The sequence below is a fragment of the Amia ocellicauda genome, chromosome 13 (assembly GCF_036373705.1).
Source record: "Amia ocellicauda isolate fAmiCal2 chromosome 13, fAmiCal2.hap1, whole genome shotgun sequence".
NCBI classification, from domain to species: Eukaryota; Metazoa; Chordata; class Actinopteri; order Amiiformes; family Amiidae; genus Amia; species Amia ocellicauda.
In genome coordinates this window covers 34,627,945-34,648,348 of record NC_089862.1, presented here as the reverse complement: position 1 = coordinate 34,648,348, position 20,404 = coordinate 34,627,945, and the positions used below count along the sequence as shown (strand labels likewise).

Genomic DNA, 20,404 nt, shown 5'->3' with positions numbered 1-20,404 from the left:
AATGATATCAGATCCCCTTCCCTCAGACGCTGCCCTTGCACAACAACACACGAAAGACCGATCTGCTTGTGTTGCATCTATAGATCTGTATTGCTGCTCAAGTCGGGGAATATAGACTACAAAGCTGCTGCCTGAACGAGGAAGTTTGAGTAACTCATCCCTGTTGTTGGTGGTTAAATAATTTGACAAATGAACACATTGCTTGACATTGCCTTGTATTACAAGCACCAGGGGGACTGCAGTCATTTTGACTAAAATAATCTTTGACTTAAACAACAACAACAACATTTCAGAAGGAAGGAAATCCGGAAAAAAGAAGGTTATAAGGTGATAAGCTCCCAATGTTTTTTTTTCCGGCGTTTCAGCGGCTCTCGGAGGAGAACACAGACCTCCGCTGCCTGTCACTCAAAACTGTCAAATCAATGAAGCGCCTTCATGTAGGATCCATCTCCAAGATCCCGAGGAGAGACCCGAATGAGATCAGCCTTCCTGAAGCGGGTGCCTGGGACAGACGGGAAGGAGGGCTTTTAATAGAGACAGTCCGGTAGCCAGCGAGTGAGAAGAAGTGCAGCCTGCAGTCTTTAATAGGAGCCCAGAGGGACCATCACGTTCTGTCCTTGTTATCTAGCGTGTGGATTCTCTCGGCTGGGCAGACGGAGAGCGTCGTACTGGAACAGCCGTGCAACTCTTCAGCTCGTGTAGTTCGAAGGCGACCACGACGCTCCTAGGTGTGCCATTCATTAACGCAGATACAAGCGCTGGTCACAATAATCCAACTCACATACTGGCCCTGGCTGTAATTCATTTCGATTAAAACGGACAATGTAAAGGTGTTTTCCTCGCCAATTTAATGATGCTCCATTGTTTGTAGTGCCCGAGGCGATCCTGAAGGCACGAACACTACTCAGTAACAGACTTTCCCACTGTGAATTACCGCCATTATGAAGTAAACTTTGTTTTATTCTTTCTGAAGGTATTGATCATTTTGTCCTCAGACACGAGAGAAAAATATGTGGGATATAGAAATGGAGCCCCTCACATACAGGCTAGGGGTCTGGGGCACAACTAGTCCCCCACTGGGGTCCAGGGGCAAGGGGCCTTTGGCTATTTCAGGGGTAATACAAAATGATACAAAATAAAGCGAACAATGTCAATTATCATCACCCTACGACTACTAAACACACTAGAATAAATCACAAAGCCCAACAAGAGGACAGTTGGGCATTGAAAACGAAGGTTTGTATTCAAACAAACAACAAAAACATATTTTGTGAACCGGCTTTTGTTGACGTTGTGGATATTGCTCAATGATTGCTAATGAGAGACAACCAAAACAAACAAACAAATAAAAAACAAGCACACAAACAAAAAAACTCCATAACAGTTCTTCCAGCATCTTTCAATCAATTGTAAATCTATGCTTAAGCTACATCAAGTCACCTGACTGCTCTTATAGAGAAACATAGTCTAACGCTTTCTTAAACGCTAAAGCGTCCGTATGAAACACTAGCACAGCCACATGTCCTTAGAAGTAAAATACATGTATTGTTTCTAAAAACTATTAAAAAAGTAAACGGTAGGAAATACAGCTGCATGTGTCAAGCCTGTTGTACTGTGCAGCAGTTTGAAGACACAATAAGGAAATGTCACCTATACAAATTAATTCAGGTAAAAGCTTAGGCTGAATAATTTCCACTGAGATCTGTTCTCCTCTGCAGTAATTACACTCCAGTGATGAAGTTGCTCTCTTTTCTCCCCCTCAGCCTACAGAGGATTATATGAAAGGGAATACAGACTCCGGGGACGATAGATACAGTAATTAGAACATGTTTTTTTGTGTGTGTGTTGCATTTATATTGAGAAAACCTGTGAAACCTGCACTGTAAGTTCTGACCTAAATACACCTAGGATTAAATGAAATGCTGAAGGCCTTTGTTTTATTTTTATTTATTTATTTATCTATCTATCTTTTTTTTATCTATAGGTCACACTGATAGAAAGCAAAGAGCGGTAAATAAGTAAATGGACCCCAGCAGAACAGAGGGCAGTGAATTGTAAATTATTATAAAAGTAACATTTCTGCAGTTATTCAGGTTCATCCTAACAGAAAGTGTAATCTGTACTGTTAAAACACACTGTTAAAGCTGGTAATATGCTTAAAATGAAATGCCACACACAATTGGATGGGACACAGATTCCTTGGCTACTCAAGAGGCGCTAGTAAACTTGATAGATAGATAGATGTATCTGATAGAAAGCAGAGAGCGGTAAATAAGTAAATGGACGCGTTTCATCCTCAGTTGACCTTGTGGAAGTGAACCTGCGAATCCTCGGAGACGTGTGCTTGTTGGTCCGATCACTTCTGTGTGCCCTACAAACCAGACAGCAACCAAACGCCAGCTGGATCTGGGCAGCTTTCTCCACTGCCATGCTTAAACACTGCTGTCCTTGGGTGAATCTCCAGTCTCAGCCCAGCAAAGATTCCTTTAACAGCCCCTCTCCTAAGAACTGGGCCCCCGGGTCTCCCCCCACCATGGTGGAGCGCAGTCTAGGGTTCATATCCATGATGTCCACAATGTGGGTCAGAGCTCACTGGACAGCATCCATCCATAGACAACCTGCATCTGTCTGTACTCCTGCACAAAGCCTTCCCAATTAACCCATCACGTCACCCAACTGTTCTCACTTCAGAGTCCAAATAACACAAACTAATAAACAAGCACACAAACGAAATGCTGCTGTCTACTTAAACTGCTGTCAACCTGTCCACGGACGCTTCACACAAGGAAATGATGCCTGTCTGCCTCCCAGGAGGTGGAAACGCCTTTGCCGATGGCACAGACATTGCTGGGAGAGGAGAGAAGTGAAGACACAGAGAAGGACCATTGGAGATCTCTCTCCCAGGCAGAAACAAGAGTTATATTAATATCTAGAGAAAGACAAGGAGGTTTTCTCTTCTCTGCCTGGACATACACACCTGGCTACCCACGACATCATCACCGTCCCAGGAAAGAAGGTGCACCAAAAACCCTATCGGAAGTGGAAAAGATGTTACAGCTTGGGGGGATCGAAGAATCCCATAGCGACTGGTCCAGTCACACTGTCCTCGTTGCCAAACCTGACGGAAGCATCCAATTTTGTAATGCCTTCTGGGAATTAAATTCCATCTCGAAGTTTGATGCTTACCCTATGCCTCAGGTGGATGAACTGATTGAAAGACTGGGAACTGCAAGCTTCATCAGCACCCTAGACAGGTTCCCCTCAGCGCAACTGCCAGGGAGAAAAATGCTTTCGCCACCCCTGGGGTCTGTACCAGTACCGGATGCAGCCGTTTGGCTTATCGTGCAGGCAGATGGCTCTGACACTGGACTGGGAGCGGTATTATCAAAAGAGACTGAAGGAGAAGAACATCCCATTCTATATTTAAGCAGGAAACTACTGCCGTGTGAAAAGAAATATGCCACAGTGGAGAGAATGTTTGGCAATCAAATGGGCCCTGGAGTCCCTGCGTTATTAGCGGCCCTCTACCTTGATTATGGATCATGGATGCACCAGACTAAGGAGAGAAAGGTATGTAACACAGTGTGGGGCAGGGTTATAGAAAGACAGACATATCCCTGCACACGTCTTTCATTTCTTGGCTGCTAGGCCTACAAACACAGGAGAAATACTACATTGCCCACAAACTCCAGCACTCAACTTCCTATTGGCTCTCAGCTGACCCACCACTAGGAACAGGTGTCTCAGGGATGCCTGCATAAAAGGGAGGACCCAAACGTTTAGTTTTTTGTCTCATACCCGCTGTGGACAGGGACAAGGAGGGCAGCTGAGTAGCAGCATAAAAACAGGAAAAGAAGAACAAAGACAAAGACCCCTTGACTTCTGTTTTAAAAGAAACACAGCAAGAGTTTGAAGGCTGAGTCAGGGGACTTCTCCTACTTGCAACCACCCATACAACTTGCTGGCACATAACCCAGCCCCCACTGTGAGCAGTTATTAAGGTCTTTTTCATTCAAACACAAACCTACAGCAACAATTGAATAAATAAAAACAAGTGGGCTTTCCAAACACACAACTGCGGGAAAACCTTGTTCTAGTCTTCCATTATAAGACACTAGGTGGACCTGTTTCAAGCTGTGTAGGAAAACGCCTCCCCTGAGCCCAATCGCGCACAAACACGCCAGAGCAACTGGCACCGCGGCCTCCTAATGCACCAGTAAAGCAGGCTGCATGAGTAATAAAAAATAAAGAGTCGATGACTTTTTAAATGTTATTGTGCTGTCAGGGTGGAATAAAATTAGCTTGAAAAATGATCTAAAGGGATATGATGCCGTTCATTATGTATAACGGTAGCCGCAGCCGCTTCCCCGTGTTCATAAAGACTGCTCCATTAAATTTACCTCCAGTCAATAATTAGGATTCCACAAATAAACCCAGGCAATTAAATCAATACTGCTGGGCAATTACCCTGCGGAGTCCTGACTCGATGGCACAGAAAGACACTATATCTTGGACTGCATTATTCACGCCGTGGCGCAGTTGCTTCCAGGAACCGTCGTTTACTTGTAATAATTGGGGGGGTGGAGGCGCGTGGAGCCGCTGTGACCCCCTTCAGAGAGACGCACTGCTTATTTCATTAAAGGCCACTGGTAGAAACCAACAACCGGCTATGAATTAATGCAGTTTATCACCTGGCTTTTACAGCTCACAGGGGGCCCAGAAGCGTTTGCTATGAGACGGGGGTTATGGAGGCGCAGTTGCTACCGAAGGTACTAATAAGACATACCTGGAATCAACCCACGATACACAAAGACTGACGTGAAAACAAACAAACAACCACAGTGTGCATTCATTAGGTCAGCCAATTAATCCATGCAATCATTTCTTTTTCTTTTTGAAACTGTATGCATTGACACCAAAAAGATCTATTTGAGATCAAGGGACACTACTTTCACATATTTTTGTTTTAATTTAATCTGCCACCTGACTAGACTGGTATATGTGCTGCCAGCAGTGTCTGCATGTACTGTGCTAATGCGTTCTGATAGATAGGAATGAGTGTATTTGATATTTGATCAATGCATTGATCAGTGCTCAGTTTGGTGGTTGTGAATCTAGTCACCTAATGCAAAATCTGATACCGAAATTGCAGACGACACAAAGGAGGATGGAAAGATGTCTGCTTGGAATAACAATAAGAGAGAGGAAAGGAAATGAATGGATCCGAGAACAAACCACAGTATGTGACATCATTGAAAGAGTGAAGATGTCAAAATGGCGATGGGCCAGACACAAAGATCAAAGATGGGCAAAGGAAGCTATCGAACGGATCGTAAGACATGAAAAAATACTACAAGACGAACACATAATAGATGGGAAGATGAAATCATATACTTTGCAGGCGTGACGTGGAAAAGAGAAGCTGTAGATCGAAGCGAGTGGAAACATCTTGGGGATCCATAATGGCTGACGGTTATGGTGATGATAAATATATGTGTGTGTGTGTCTGTGTACACAAACAAATACTTAAAGTTAAAGCTGCGTACCATAAACCAACTGTAAAGCTTGCGCACCAGTCGTTGTCCTGTCTGACTCGCCTGCCGACAATCAGCACAGAGCAGACAGCGCGGTGACGGATAGGCCTGGTATCGACACGGCCGCGGCGGTAATGAAGCCAGTCCTCGGGGCGAGAGCATTAAGTGCTGACGGTGACAACGCTACAGGAAACGGCAAAATACAGAGAGGCCTGTAAGTCAGCAGAACGACAGCGGTTTGCTGGTGAAACGGGGGAGCAGTGCAGTACCCACAGACCCGTCTCACAACAAATACAACGCCTCTGTCGATTTACTTCCGTCTCACCAAGAGGCTACGATCCACTTGTGTAGTTTTGCGTATGTGTGACCATTTGTAATTCAGTCAGTGCTGAAAGTAAATAAACATCTTTTAAAATCAAATTACTAATGTTTACATGGAAAGAGTAAAATTCTGCTTCACCCAAATCAAGATTTCACATAATTACATTACTGTTAAAAGCTGTTAGGGACACGCACATAGCAAACACACACTAAACACACACTAATCTGCCAGTTTTCCTAGATTTAATATTGTGAATATCTGTGGTTCGGTTTTCAGTTTCAACGAATAGTGATTTATTATCTTTCCGAAGAATAACAAGGTAAATACAGTTATGCCATTTCGGCACCATGATATCTTGTATTTAAACCATATATTTACTATTTGCTAAATACGTATTACAAAAATAAATCCAGAAAAGAGTAACTGCTCAAAGCATTGGAAAAAAAAAAAACACTCAAGTGTTGTTTTACATTCATGGGCTCCACGGCCCCAGGTATACACAGCCAATCAATAAGCATCTGCCCTGGGCAAGGAGCCTGCTGTTCATTTGCAGGACACAGTCTATCACAGGTCACTGCGAATGTGTGGGGGGGCGACGATCTATTGTTCAGCTCCTCTGTAAATAACATGATCCTGCGCGCTCTCACACACACTCACAACTCTCTCGCTGAATAGGATTAAAACAGTATTCAAAGAGAGGGACTTGCAATGGATGTTTTTTTGGGAATTCCTGACACCATCCAAAAAAACATCCATTAAGAGTCTTCATTAAGAGTCTGTTGTGCAGACGTGACAGTTGACGATCTTCTGATGACTGACATTCTGCGGCCATACGTGTACAATATCCCCTTCTCGTGACTGTCTTTTTGTGCTTTATTTCTGTTCTATTCAAACCCGTGTCGCAGCTTCACACTGCCGACTTTGCATTTGCATCGTTTTGTGTTATACGTCTTTGATCAATATCCGTACGACTATAAGACTGTTAATGAACCAGGCCAGACAGAACTGGACCAGAAACAAAGCGCTCAGAAGAAATCCTAAAAAAGGGAATCATTATTCTCTTTGTAAAGTCGGACAGGTGCAACCTTTCAGAAACGTGCTTCCTTTTTATATATATATATATATATATATATATATATAAAAAAGAAAAAATCTTTATATATATGGGAAAAAAAGCACAAAAAAACAACAACCTGCAGCTTCCACAGCCTTCTCATTTTATCTTTTCAGAGATATCAGAGCGAGACGGAGACACAGATACACTCACGTATGGTGCCTCCACTCTCCCTCCCTCCCTCTCGCTCTCTCTCTCCACAAAAATCTCACCTGCCAATAAACTGCCCTTGATCACTTACAAGAGCGGCCCTGTCCCTGCAGACTGCCTGTTTATTAAGAAAGAGAGGGAGAAAAAAAGCTTGAAAGGGAAGAAAAAGTATCACACAGGTCACTGCAGCAGTCTCGGCGGGCTCCTTGGGGAGCACAGCCAGTCTCAGCCTTGTCATCCGCCGAGCAGGCTTCCACTCGGCCCACAATATGTCGATAGGAATATGTTTGAGAGGGTCTCTGGTGGACGTTTTTTCATTCTTCCTGCATCGACAGGACGCCAAATCAATATTTAGTTCCCACTAACAAGCTGCTCGCGGTCTCAGTAGAAAATACTGTGCAGAATACAGGACTGAGCTGTCCGACTGTGAGGAAAACATGAACTGACTGGAAACAGGGCTGTGGATAAAGGTCACCAAAATCTGTGAAGTGCTCCTCAGGTGTCCTGTGAAGAAGTCTAGCAGCACATAACAAAGCATCGTCTGTGTGCGTGTGTGTGTGTGTGTGTGGTTGTACTTGCTCAACAGCAGCCATGTATGTTCTTCCACGATAAAGGGATTTTAATCGCTTAATACAGAGATCATTTTTTATTTTATTTATCCTGACATTTATATATTCACCCCTCTCTTTGGTTAAAAAACAGTAACACTCAATGCGATTTAAAATTAGATGTCTCCGATTAATATTTTGTTATTTTTTATGATGAAAATGATAAAAAAATGGCCTGGCAGAATTAACACAGAAGCTGTGAACCAAAACTTCAGTGTATGAGATTAAACTTTCATATTTTACTACGTTTCAGGTTCCTCTGTTCTATATTCCAAATGATAATAAACAAATCCTTTGAAATATAATTCCGATCAAGATTCTTCTGACTTGGTACCAGTAATATTACACACGAATCAATAGCAACATCTTTCCAAATTGTTTATACTTATTTGAGTGAAGTTAATTTGGGGGGGAAAAGCTTTAAAAAAGGCCCAGAGCAGTGATTTGTCCTTGCACATCACGCTGTGTAGGAGGTTTTGGCCTCTCCCGTCTTAGCGGATTAGGTTTAACAATGAAGAAATGGGCAAGACCCCACCGAGACGCCACCTCATACCTGCTGCCCGAGGATCCCCTGAACCCGATCCAGCCAGTCCTGGTCTTTCCTCCTCTCGGCTCGGACATCTTCAGATTCCTTCAAATCAGAACATGACACATGAGCTCAAATACTGAAATAACAGCGGTTCTAGGAAGCCTATCGTGTCTTCCCTAAAACAAAGACAACAACAAAATGATTGAAAATAGATCATACAAATACAATTAATAATTAGGCATCGATTAGCGTTGAGGGGTAAAGGCGGGGTAGCAAATGTGTTAAAAATCCATCGCAGCGCTTTTGTGACACCACATTTTTAGACGGCTATAATTTCCGCATCCCCAGCGTAACGCCAGGACAGCATCTCCTCTCCCTCTCCTTCCGTTAACCTCACGTGCTGAATTTACAAATGATGCCACGCGCCGGCCCTGTCCCGGGGGAGCAGAAATCAAGTGCTGTACCTATTGTGCGTCTCGGCCTCCTCGACTCTAATCCTCTGCAGGTCAGTGTATTAGCAGACCTCTCCTAATTTCCATGTTTGCTGCTTGTAGCGGCAGCTCATTACCATGAGCCGAGGGGCTGCCACACTGTGCCCCGCTCCGCTCGGGGGTTTCTGCTCCTACAGCCCCCCGGGGGATACATCCGTCCCGCGTCCCGCTAAGGATGCATAACAATGCACTGACCCTCCAATGCTCAGACAAACAATGCTGGAAAACAAACACGGCCTGGCAATTATAGGCTTATTACAAATGGATCATTAACTTTAGCTGTCGTCTGAGTGTGCGTCGTCTCGGACAGGGGAGAGGAGAGAGTGGAGGAGAATAAAGAGTAACACAGTCCTTTATTGATACAGCGCTTATGGGGACACCAGTTTGCTCAGTTTCACTGGGGGGGGTTTATCACGTTCGACAGCTAATTCCGACGGTTCATACCAAGACAGGGCATTAACCTCCAGGTCTGAGGGGCTTTTTAGGTTTCGAATAATGTAACAACTACGACGTTTACAATTAAAATAAGTTTATTTAAAAAAGAAGTGTTATAAAATCACCAAACATCAAAACAGGAACATAGGGAGAGAACAACTAATATATTCACAGAGGTGCACACACACTGACGCATTAATTCACAGGACCTCAATCCTTTTCCGTTTATAAGATGATATACACAATTATTTAAAACGTAAATCAGCCCCATTTCCTCAGTCTGGAAACTAAAGCAGCTGTCTGCACTGACACTCTGTTCGCTCGCTCTTACCTGCTGCTCGGTGTCCAGCATGTCTTGCAGGTCCGCCTGGGACATGTTCAGGATGGACGCCGCGATGGACTGCGCCCGGCTCATCGACTCGGTGGACAGTCCCGTGTCCGAGCCCTCCTGCCTCCGCTTCCTCGCTTTCCTGATCTGGGCTCTCGTCTCCTGCGAATCTGAGTGCATCTCCAACGCCAGCGTCTGCAAACAAACATGGCCATCTTTAGGAATAATATCAATAATAAGAAAAAAGTATCTGAATCTGATCAACCTAAAATGTAGGCAGGATTTTTCTCGAGTTGTTGTGTGGCTTCGCTTGTGGAAGAAGGAGAAAATTTAGCGTGAGATGTAGAGAGGACCTTGAATTAGCCTTCGATTGTTCCATGAATTAAACGACTCAATGTTTGACAATGTTGGTTGGCTGAGCTGATGTTCCCCTCGTTATTTCTAATAGTATTAAACTGTGGAGGAATGACATAAAAAGAAAGCTCACCAGGGCAAACGTGTCTCTAGCTGCACTCAAAAGCCAACATGAAATGGTAAAAAGCAAAACCGCATCCAAGTGTTTTATTTCACTTGAAGCTAGTATGCTCTTTTCCGGATAACAATTACAAAAAATAAAACGGTTCGAGTCATAGTTGAGAGGCACGGCACTCCCTCCCTCTACAGGGGCGGTTTCTCTCACTCTCTCTCGGAAATTTGTAGGTTTAATGGCTGCTTTAATCAACCTGATCGCAGCCCTCCACCAAGCATGATCAACAGAGATGCTATCAGGCCTGTTTAAAATGTTGCCCATGTGATCTGCCGCCGAGCGGGTCTGCGGAGAGCGGCGCGCAATGCGAGATCTGTCGAGATGAAAAAGACAATTAAATGTGCGAAGGCTGCCACTGTACTTGAGAAAGTCAATAAATTAATCTCCCCGTTGCTTCATTTAGAGTTTATTGATTGCTGTAATAATCTTCTATATCATTTGCTATAAGTCTAATGAAGATCTGACCTCGAAATGGCCGGTCAGCAGAGATGCAGGATTGCTGGATATTTCCCCACACATAGTGCTCGTATTGTGCGTGTATAACCAAGACCTAATCATGAGTGTCCCAAAGCACGAAATCTACAAAACATCTCACACAATTCCGTTGTTCTTCTTATGTTATTTTTTATTTGAGTTTTCTTTGAGACGGATCAAAAACACTTTGCTCAGTAAAGCCTCCTCTGCGTTTCATTTGGGGTTTTGTAGTTTTACAGCTCGAGTTTAGGTGCAAAATGGGTGTTGATAGATTGTAGAAGGGTATTGGCATGCTGAGAAAAGATTAAAACATATGGAAAGATGGAGATTTGAATTACTGTCTATTCGAATCTCAAATCTGAAGGGTTGCAAGTGTTTCCTTTCATATCAGGCTGTATAGTTTACTACTTGACTCGGAGAGGTGTGTAGAAAGCAAGAGCAATTTTTCTTTCCGTGGAAGAAAAGCTTGAACCGATGGCTAATGGCAAATTAACAAAGCGTTTTGATCCTAATTACGAGAAGTCCAAGATATAGGGATTAAAGGGTAAATTAATATGTACGTTTGCGGCACATTCTTGGCACAAAGGTTTAAAACACCTCTGCAGAGTCCGTGTGCTGCTGCTTCTTTAGGCTGACTTGACACTGTTGTAGTGAATCCCAGATTGAGATCATTGTCTGTTTGTTTGTGTGTTTTATCTCTTCTTCACCCAGAAGGTTGGGGCTGTGAGAGACCACATCCACACCGAGGGCAGCCTCAGATGCAGGAAAACAGAAGAAATAAAAAGCCAAACCAACAGAACAGAAACAGGAGCAAACGATTGATCCATTATTACCCTTGGCCTTGGCGGAAGGAGGTGAGCGCCCAGAGAAAAGCAAAACTAAGTGCCTTGCTGACATGTGCGAATGACAAGAAAGCGCGGTCCTGCGGCAGGGCCCTGGCTTGTGCGTTTCCCAGCAAAGTCTCTGCCTCGGAAAGATGTGCGGTGCATCGGACTCCATTATTTTGTTTACAGCCTAATAGATATTCACTGTCACTATTCAGGTCTTGGATTCAATTTACCTAAATCCCAGGTGTAGAGTAATCCTAATAGAGATTAACTGAATTTATCACTGATTCTTCCTCAGTCCTATCAGCCATGAGAGACTCCGTTAGTATCTGTCAAGTGCTCTGACGAGGGACGCGTCTGCGAGAGGGGCTTTGATGAAACAAACTCTTCTCGCACACATCATAGCCAGAGGGGCAATTTAGACTGCTAGTTTCAGCAAGGATTACTTGAGATAATGGAGAGTGGATAACGCGAGCACAAATTCTGACCTTTTTTAATTACTTTGTGTTACTGGTTCCGTTGCTCAACCTTCCCCGACTGACATACCTCCCAGCGCAGCCTTCGGTTCGCGCTCGTCGATTTCCTCACGCCTTCCCTGCAACTAAACTAAAGCACTTTGCTCCCGTCCCCCCCCTCCCCGTAGCGAACGCCACCTCGGCCCTCAAGCGTGCGCCCCGTCCACGTCCCCGCGAAGACACGAGCCATTAGCTCCCCGGTTCAGCCGACCGAACCCCCGGAGGGCTCCCCAGCGGCGCCGCGGTGTGTCAGGTGCACCACTAATTAGGTTAATTAGATGTGCCGAGGACATGAGGAGATGAGAGAACCTCCGTCGGTCTTCAATCCACCTCAATTACGCACAGGCTTTCAAGCACCGCCGAGGACGCGGAGAGAGGGCGCCCGAAAACATGGAAACGGCAAAAACACTGGGCAAACACGCCAGGAATAAAATGAATCGGAGTTCATTAGTTTACAAAACCTTTTCTACTTGTCTGTCAACAAAGAAAGGAAACGATACACTTGGCACTATCAGGTAACCGACCATTCTTTTAATGAAGAATCTATCAGGCACAACTAAGATTTGTGTGTTTCAAAACAAAACACAACCACAGAAAGTTCAAAAGAGCTCAATGAAATAAAGGACAGCGTATAATAAATAGTGGGCCAATTAAAGGGCAATTTTATAGTTCATCTCTTAGGTTTCGTTCGTTACTGTGTGCGCTGGCAACTGGTGACTGTTGGCCAAAAAAGGGGGCGACAATAATTGAATGGGAAAGAAAGGGATCAACGAAATGGGTTTAGAAGGAGCAAAAGAAAAAAGCGTGTTTGATAGTGCAGGGTAAACCCCATGTTCAAATAAAATAAATTAATCACAGCATATGTTCATATTGAAATTCCTACTCTGACTCAGAAATACGACTGATTTAAAATGCAGTGTAAGATGGAACGCAAAATATTTTATTATTTCATTTAGATGATCATCGATACGTACGATCTTGCATATACACCGCAGTGGAAAGAGGGAGGAATAATAACACTTTTCTTCTTTAAGAACCTGTGAAAAATCGAAAGTATTACCACTGAGGGAGATGGCTTTAAAGAGAGAGAGAGAGAGAGAGAGAGGATGAAGAAAAAAAAATGATGACTACATTTGTATTTCACCATTATCCATACCTCTAACTACTGCATACAACAACATCGGCGCCCAGGGCTCTCCAGTGCGCATTAGGATAAAGCGAGATAAAGTCTTAGAAGTCTCCGATCTGACTTGAAAAGTTGTATCTGGCGCATTGTAAAGTAATTTTAAATAAAGGAGAAAACATCGGCAGACCCTGAAGGGCTGAAACTGTTGGGACGGTGAGCTCTTTGCACTGTGAAGAAATCCCAGTCCTGATCAATATTTGACAAGGGTAAATCTCTTCTGAGTATTAGGTCAGGCCATCAAAGAATGTAATGTACTTTTATGGATCACTTGAGCGCGCGGTTTCAAAAAAATCTGCATCGGGAACGGGCGATGTACAGCGCTGGGTTATGTGAAAGTTACACTCATCTCCCTTTAAGCAGCAGACTTTGAAAGAGGGCTTCACAGGCGATGCTGAAGCCGAGCTGTGGGAAGGACGTCTGGAGACAGCGGGCGTTCCCGAGGACTGGAAGCGAGGGCCTCGGTATCTAGTGTGCCGATTCACGAGCTAGCCGAGGACTGCACTCGTATATAGGCGATTCAATTGTTAAATTGTAATTGGCTGCAAGTCTCTTCTGAAGAAAGAAAAAAGGTCTCAAAACAGACAGCCAGGAATCTGTCAGACCAAAGCTCAGTTCAGTTGGAAAACAAGCAATTATACCACTAGGGATCGATTTAAACAATTGTATAAACGTGTTATTAAGTAGGGTATTAACAGGTATAGGATATAACCGAGAGACCGCAGTGTCTGAGCCAAATTGAAATCAACCTATAAACTGTATATATTGTCAGATCGACATCTTCCAAAGTTTTCTACAGCTACTTTAATCAAATTATAAGAACAAAAAGATATCTTCATCATGCTCATATGTTACCAAGAAATATTGATTGAACTGTATAGCGGATAATAGCTTAATCATAAACTATATTTATGGTGATTTACACAATGGGAGTCACACAAGCAGCAAGCACCTCTCAGTTTATGGGAAGCCATGGCCTTCGTGGGTAAAAAGCTGAATTCCAACAAACCCAATACCTGATGCACAGAAATGAGAGTTATTTCACAGCAATACATTTTTACAGAAAGCCACGGTGCTCTAATTAAGTCTTCTACACCACTATCTTCTCTGGCATCATCTCACGCTGGTAGTGAGTTAATTACACTTTCCCGCTTGGCAAGCTGGCAGATCGAGATGTTGAAGCCTCTATTTTGCGAAGGCCCATGTTGTGCCAGGAGGGGGAAAAAAAAGCTACCTGTTTTATTAAGTCGACCATATCTATCATCAGATATTAATGCCGCCACGGCCAACAACTACACCGGGAACAGGGAGAGAGGGCAGATGAACGGTGCTTTCGAATTAGGATATTTGTCAAAAAATAAAGCATCGGAACGATTGCGGGGCGAGATGAAGGCAGAACAAACAATATCAATTTTTAAGCACCGCGCCTCAGAGCCGAGACGGAGAAGCACGCAACAACAGCTGACACCACACTTCTGAGCGAAGCACAGAGAGGATACGACCGAAATGCTCGCGTATCATCAGTTTTGAGAGAAGTTTCGGTCCCAACTGTTAACAATGAACTCGCTTTCAGAAGCGGACTGTGCCCATCTTCACCTTAAAATCTGTCCCTACATTGAGTACACTTTGCTTCCCTTCAGATGCGTATTTAAGAGACCTTTCAAGTGTTTACTATCAAGGCAAAAGGTGTGATTTAACTATCCCTAATCATCCACACGACCGGCTCAGAAACAAGGTGCCACTGTCCCTTTAAATGTCCCTCAGACCTTGAGCACGATTTCTCTTTCCCCTCTCTCTCCCCCCACTCCAACTAGCAGAGCTAATTAGCAGATGTCACCTAGCAGTCGAGCTGGGGAGGACAGGATGCCGCTTGGCCCGTGTTTATCTGCCGCTGCCAGGCGCCTGATTAGTCGCGGCCGCAGCGGCATGGCCAGCCGAACCAGTCAATTTGCGCTCTGCAGATTGCGAGAGGCAGTCCGGCGATGCCCACATTCCCTCCGTTGGCATATTCAGCACATTCGTTCGGGGCATTTCTATTTTTCCATCTTCTCGAGGATGATAAACTGTTTAAGGGTCCTAATGAAGACGTTATGAAGCTCATTCTCGTTAAGCTCGGCCAATTACAACCACCTCATCACAAGCCTTCCTGCCACAGAACAGGAGAGGGGGTGACAGCAACGTGTGGAGAACACATAAAAGAGTAAAAGAGATTTAACTCGTTAGATGCACCTTGTCCATTGTTCACGAGATACACTGTAGCCTGTGTTCATGGGAAGGGAGGGGGTGGGGTGGGATATAATAAACAATATATTGAATACAATAAAATAAAGATGTCTTGGGGACACAGAGAATGGACCTCACCCTCATGAAACCTGCCAGACTAGCACGTTAGACCTACTTGCTCACACAGTTGGGCAAGCCATACCTTAATGAAGGCCACCAGCTCCTCCCGCTGCCGGTGTGCGAGGCCCAGCTTCTTCTGGACGCCCTCCAGGGCCTGTCCGCTCTGCAGCGCCAGCCCGTGCATCTGCTGCGACGCCGTCTCCTCCAGCTCCGCCATGGCCGCCTCACACTCGGCCACCTTGGACTGGAGCTCCTGCAGCTTCTGGCTCTGCACAGAGATCGGGCAGGACAGTCCCATGAGAAAGCGACTACGCCACCTGCAAGGACTTTCTCTAAAGATGGGCGGACAGAAGACATCAAACCAACTAACAGTCAAAGGCGCGGTTTCTGATTTCCTATTTCCTACAAACTAAACCCCCCCCCAGTAAACGGCACCTTCTTGTCCAGATCGTCCCTCAGCTTGCGGCTCGTCAGCTCGTACTGACTCTTCTCCTTGGTGGCCACGCTGAGCCTCTGCTTCAGGGAGTCGATGCACGTCTTCCTGTTGGACGCCTCTTCGGACAGAGTCTTCACCTGTACAGAGAAGAGGAACAGCTGCACTTTTAGGGACACGATCTCTATTTGTCTTCTGCTACACACGTCTCTTGGGGTTGTCCGAACTCCTGAATCCATGCTGAAAAAACCCCCAACGCACAACACATTCCACTTATGTGGGTCCCACTAACTTAATTAAATTCAATTACTAAATGATTATTTTCCTGGAGCGGTAGACTTTCACCATTGTAAGAGCAATTTGTTTTGTATATTATATTACTTTAAAGTTCTGTATGTGACTGAATACTCAATTAGCGCTGAGTGCCGTTTCATTTTGTATTCCCCTTAGGCGTAACTTTCAGGAAATCTTCTGTTGCCTGTGAAGCGTATTAATGTTTGATCTCGCGTATTAAGAAGAAAAGGCCTTTTATTCCTGTTTAACAGTTGAAAGAAGGAAGGGTTAAAGATATCAGCTTTATAAGCGCAGAGCCGCTCTTGACTGGGAATGAGATGCTGTGCTCGGCTCAGAGGTGATCACACATGCTGCACATTCAGCCCTCCTGTGTGTGCTTTGCATCGTGGGATTCACATGGGGAGCAATGGCTCTGAACACATTACGGCTGTGGTGCGGCTTCTTTTACACCAAGAAATCAAGAGCACAAGGCTTTATTTAATGAACCATATCTCGGACTGATAAAGCATTTAATTGAGGCCAGTGTTTTAAAAGCTTGATACACACACGTGTGTAGTTGTGTACATGCGTGTCAAGCATATGACAATTCCACATGGATGAGAAATACATTCAGATGAATCCACCAGACTGTAATATCGACAGCCAGTCATAAAGGAAGTTTGTCCCGTTGTATAAAGTGGCGATCACGTAGCAGGACACTTTCAAGTGCTTTCATTTCACAACTATGGTGTCACATGACCCAGAGAGCTTCCCGGCGGGGTATACTACTGTCCAGAGCCGATATAGGAGACAGCATCCACACCCAGCCTCGACAGACGACTGACAAAGAACCTCGTGATGAAGCTTCACCGCTGGACAAATGCAGCAAACAAACGTCAGACTGCAACTAAATCACAACGTCTCTGCGCCACAGACTCGACCAATCGAGTGCCGGAGGAGCAGCAGGGGAAGCCACAGCCCGCCCGTCCGCGCAGCTCGGCTCTCCTATGACAACATTTTATGAAGCAGGTACTTTTCTGAGAAATGCTTTATCCTTCATAATGTGTCCTATAGTATCATCCATTTGGTCTCCTATAGAAGCCAAGTCATAAAACCCATTACACAAATCGGCCATTCTGATTCGGGAGGGAAAACAAAGTAAAAAATGAAGACGAAGTGACAGAGTCTTCCCATTTCTCAAACACAAAGGGACATACTTTCTTCTCCAGTTCTTCGATGAGCTGTCTGTGGGTCTTATCGTTTTCCTGAAATGATTTCATTCTGGATTTAAAATCTTCTACCAGATGCCGTTTCATGCCGACGTCTCTTTCCATACGAGAAACCCTAAGAAAAAGACAAGAAACACAAAACACAGCTTACTGGCGCCATCCGACAGCCAGAGCAATGCAAACATGGTTCCCTGAAGGAAACTGATCATGTTTTCACATCTTGCAAGTAATTGACATTGTTTTCTTAAGCCAAAAGGGAACAGAACACACAACAACAAAAAATCTGAAAAGACAAATCGACTTTAATAATTTAATGCCAATCTAATTCCATACACCATTGTTTTATTAATATATATATAACTTTGTTCATTCATACTCTATAAACAGAAAGTAGTGTTTCCTGCTGCAAAGGTATTAATAAAAAATGACTTCCACCGCACAATTCTTTTTAAAAGTTTAATATGAAATAGTACATTTATATACAACAGTAAAGTTTATAAAAGGTGTCCAGATGATGCAATGATCGATAGTCTCTGCAATTCATGAAGCGGAAACTGGAACCGAGTCTACACCGCGCTGCTCAAAACGGCTGATGCACCTTTGTGCCGATGACAAAGATTGTGTAGTGATGAAGAACAGGGACACAACGGACAGAAGAAACATAAGAGGAACCAGATCCTTAACTCTGGGTTACAAAAAAGTCTGCAGTTTATGAATGATCCCCATTTACTGCAATTTGGGAACACAAAGTGCCTCTTTAAGAAACGCTAGCTTCTTTTTCCTTACACGTTTGAAAGAAATGATCACAAAAGAGAACGCACTCTATGCAAAGATCTGGATGTGTATAACATGTACTGAGTGTCACTTCAAATTTCAATCTGCAACTGACTCAGTCTGATTAATATTCCTGTTCTCTTCTGAGTCACATTATTTAAGAATATGAAATTATAAACATTTACACATCTTCCAAAAATACAGCGGCAGCCTTCACTTGGGGCGGGGGGGTGTAGTGCCTAGCATTGATTTTATATCCATGGGAGCCGCCAACCAACAGAATGTTAAATTGTGAGCTGCCCACTCGCACCAGGTGCACACTAAACAGACACGTCTTTACATCAGTGCATACACAGGTATACACACGCACAAACACACAGCGTATGAAGGACTCCGCTGCTCGGGCTTCGTGGGTGTAAGAACAATAGTGAAGCCGAACGGCGCCATTCGAATGGGAGACGCTCTTGTCAGAGTGACATTAAATAAATGTGAGCGCTCAGCCCATGGGGCCGAACCTTGGTTACCCAATGGATTTTAGCATTAATGAGAAAAACGTATTGAACCTTTAGCGCTCATATGAAGCCGGGCTGGCTCTTGTGTTTGCTCAAGTCTGCGGCAATATCCAACCTTCCCTCAGACGCGCTGAGAGATGCTGCCTTCCTTTATGAAATGCTAATGCCAAATTGGTTTTTTTTAACAGTTTAGAAAAGGTACAGTATATTCAGTTAATACACTAAGGTATTCCCCCCCCACTTATTTGCTGCTGTTGTTTTAATAATAATAATAATAATAATATGTTTTGTGATACTCCAGTAAGGATGCAAAACTTCTCTATAGAGCTCGTTAAACAAATGACGAGTGGCATTCAATTCTCGTAGCCGCTATATAGGTGTTCACATGGGCTGGAATGAAAGGCACGGGCATGTGTTCATGAGCGAGTGATTACAGGGCTCCATGCATGCCTGCTTTTTTCTCTCAGAGTAAAGAACAGATCTTTTGTTTCCAGATTTCTGAATGAGCAGCGCTTTGATCCGCGGCGCTCCTGTAGTTTTTTCCTTTAATAACAAAAAGAACATTATTAATCTGCTCGCAGCAACTCTGTTTGTGATCTGAAGGAGAGCGCTAACAATGAGCCTTGCAGCAGGCGAAGCATGCTATCGCAATAACAGCGCACTCTCAAGCTCTCTCTGATGAGAGTTCAATTGGAAAATACACAGTTTACACTGGCGTCATCTACAGCACCTTGTTTAGGGGATCTTTTCAGTGGGTTATGGAAAAACACCTCTATGATTCAAGGTAGTTCACAGGCATAGTTTACCTAGTTGTGTTTTAGGCATAGTTCCAAAATGCGATTTAAAAACATTGTATAAACATTAGCAAGAAAACACCACAATTAAATAACTGATGCGAATGACAACTGCTACCCCTCCCATCCCGAAATATGAAAACATGCCACCGATCGTCAACGGACCGAAGATCAAAGAGACGCGTCTGTGCGAAAAGGCGAACGATGTACAGTTCTGTGCGTAAACAGAGCCCTACTCTCACACAGATACTGACAGAGACTTTGGAGTCTTTTAAGAGTACTTGTGTAGACAATATTTTAAGATGTATAACTCCAAGATGAAACCTGTATTCTAAACATGGATTTGCTTTAATGTTGCATTCATTTTATTTTCATTATGCCACTTAAAAATACAATTCACTCGCTTTTGTACACATATTACTCATGGCTGTGAGGAAACGGCTATAAATATGGTAGGAAGCCTATGCAAGCAAAACCAGAAAACAAATAAAGAATCAATCCTGAATCGTGTCAAATATGACTCACAAAGGGAGGAAGAATCTCCCTTGCCTCCCTACCTACAAACATGAATGCATGTTAAATATATACTTTGTTAAAGCAATAAATAAATACTAATAAGTTTAGTTTAATTGAATGGAATGTAGGACTACTGAACAAATCTCTTAAAAGCAGAGAAGTATCGCCCAGCTAAACTTTCCACTGTTTCACGGCCACACGTTCAGAAACCCTCGGGAAGACCGAGTGTGGGATTACATATTTCTGTAGTATCTGTAGTAATTTTCCTCAGACGGTCGAGCACAGTGCACACGGCCTGCATGAGGCTCCTCACACACAGCCCGGCTCATTGAGAGAGTCGGAGCCGCCACACGGTGGCATCAAACACAACAGATAGCGCAACGTACTTGTCTTGTAGCTCCCCGATCTGCTCTTCCTTCTCCTGCAAGTCGGCTTTCAGGGCTTTATTGGCAGCTGTGTGCCTCGTTACCTCATTAGATGCGATCTGGAAAACA

General features: G+C 44.0%; 1 protein-coding gene across 2 annotated transcripts in view; it reads right to left on the bottom strand.

The window, feature by feature from the left end:
• Positions 1-20,404, bottom strand: part of cntln (centlein, centrosomal protein) — a 106,204-nt gene that overhangs the window by 3,877 nt on the left and 81,923 nt on the right. The window contains exons 21-27 of one of the 2 annotated variants that reach the window (XM_066720709.1): positions 20,297-20,394; positions 17,303-17,429; positions 15,815-15,952; positions 15,462-15,647; positions 9,515-9,706; positions 8,282-8,359; positions 7,183-7,238 (exon numbers count right to left, since the gene is read on the bottom strand). In XM_066720709.1, coding sequence (XP_066576806.1) covers positions 7,183-7,238; positions 8,282-8,359; positions 9,515-9,706; positions 15,462-15,647; positions 15,815-15,952; positions 17,303-17,429; positions 20,297-20,394 — 875 coding nt within the window. The remainder of the gene's footprint in view (positions 1-7,182; positions 7,239-8,281; positions 8,360-9,514; positions 9,707-15,461; positions 15,648-15,814; positions 15,953-17,302; positions 17,430-20,296; positions 20,395-20,404) is intronic. The other variant, XM_066720708.1, reaches the window with a different exon arrangement.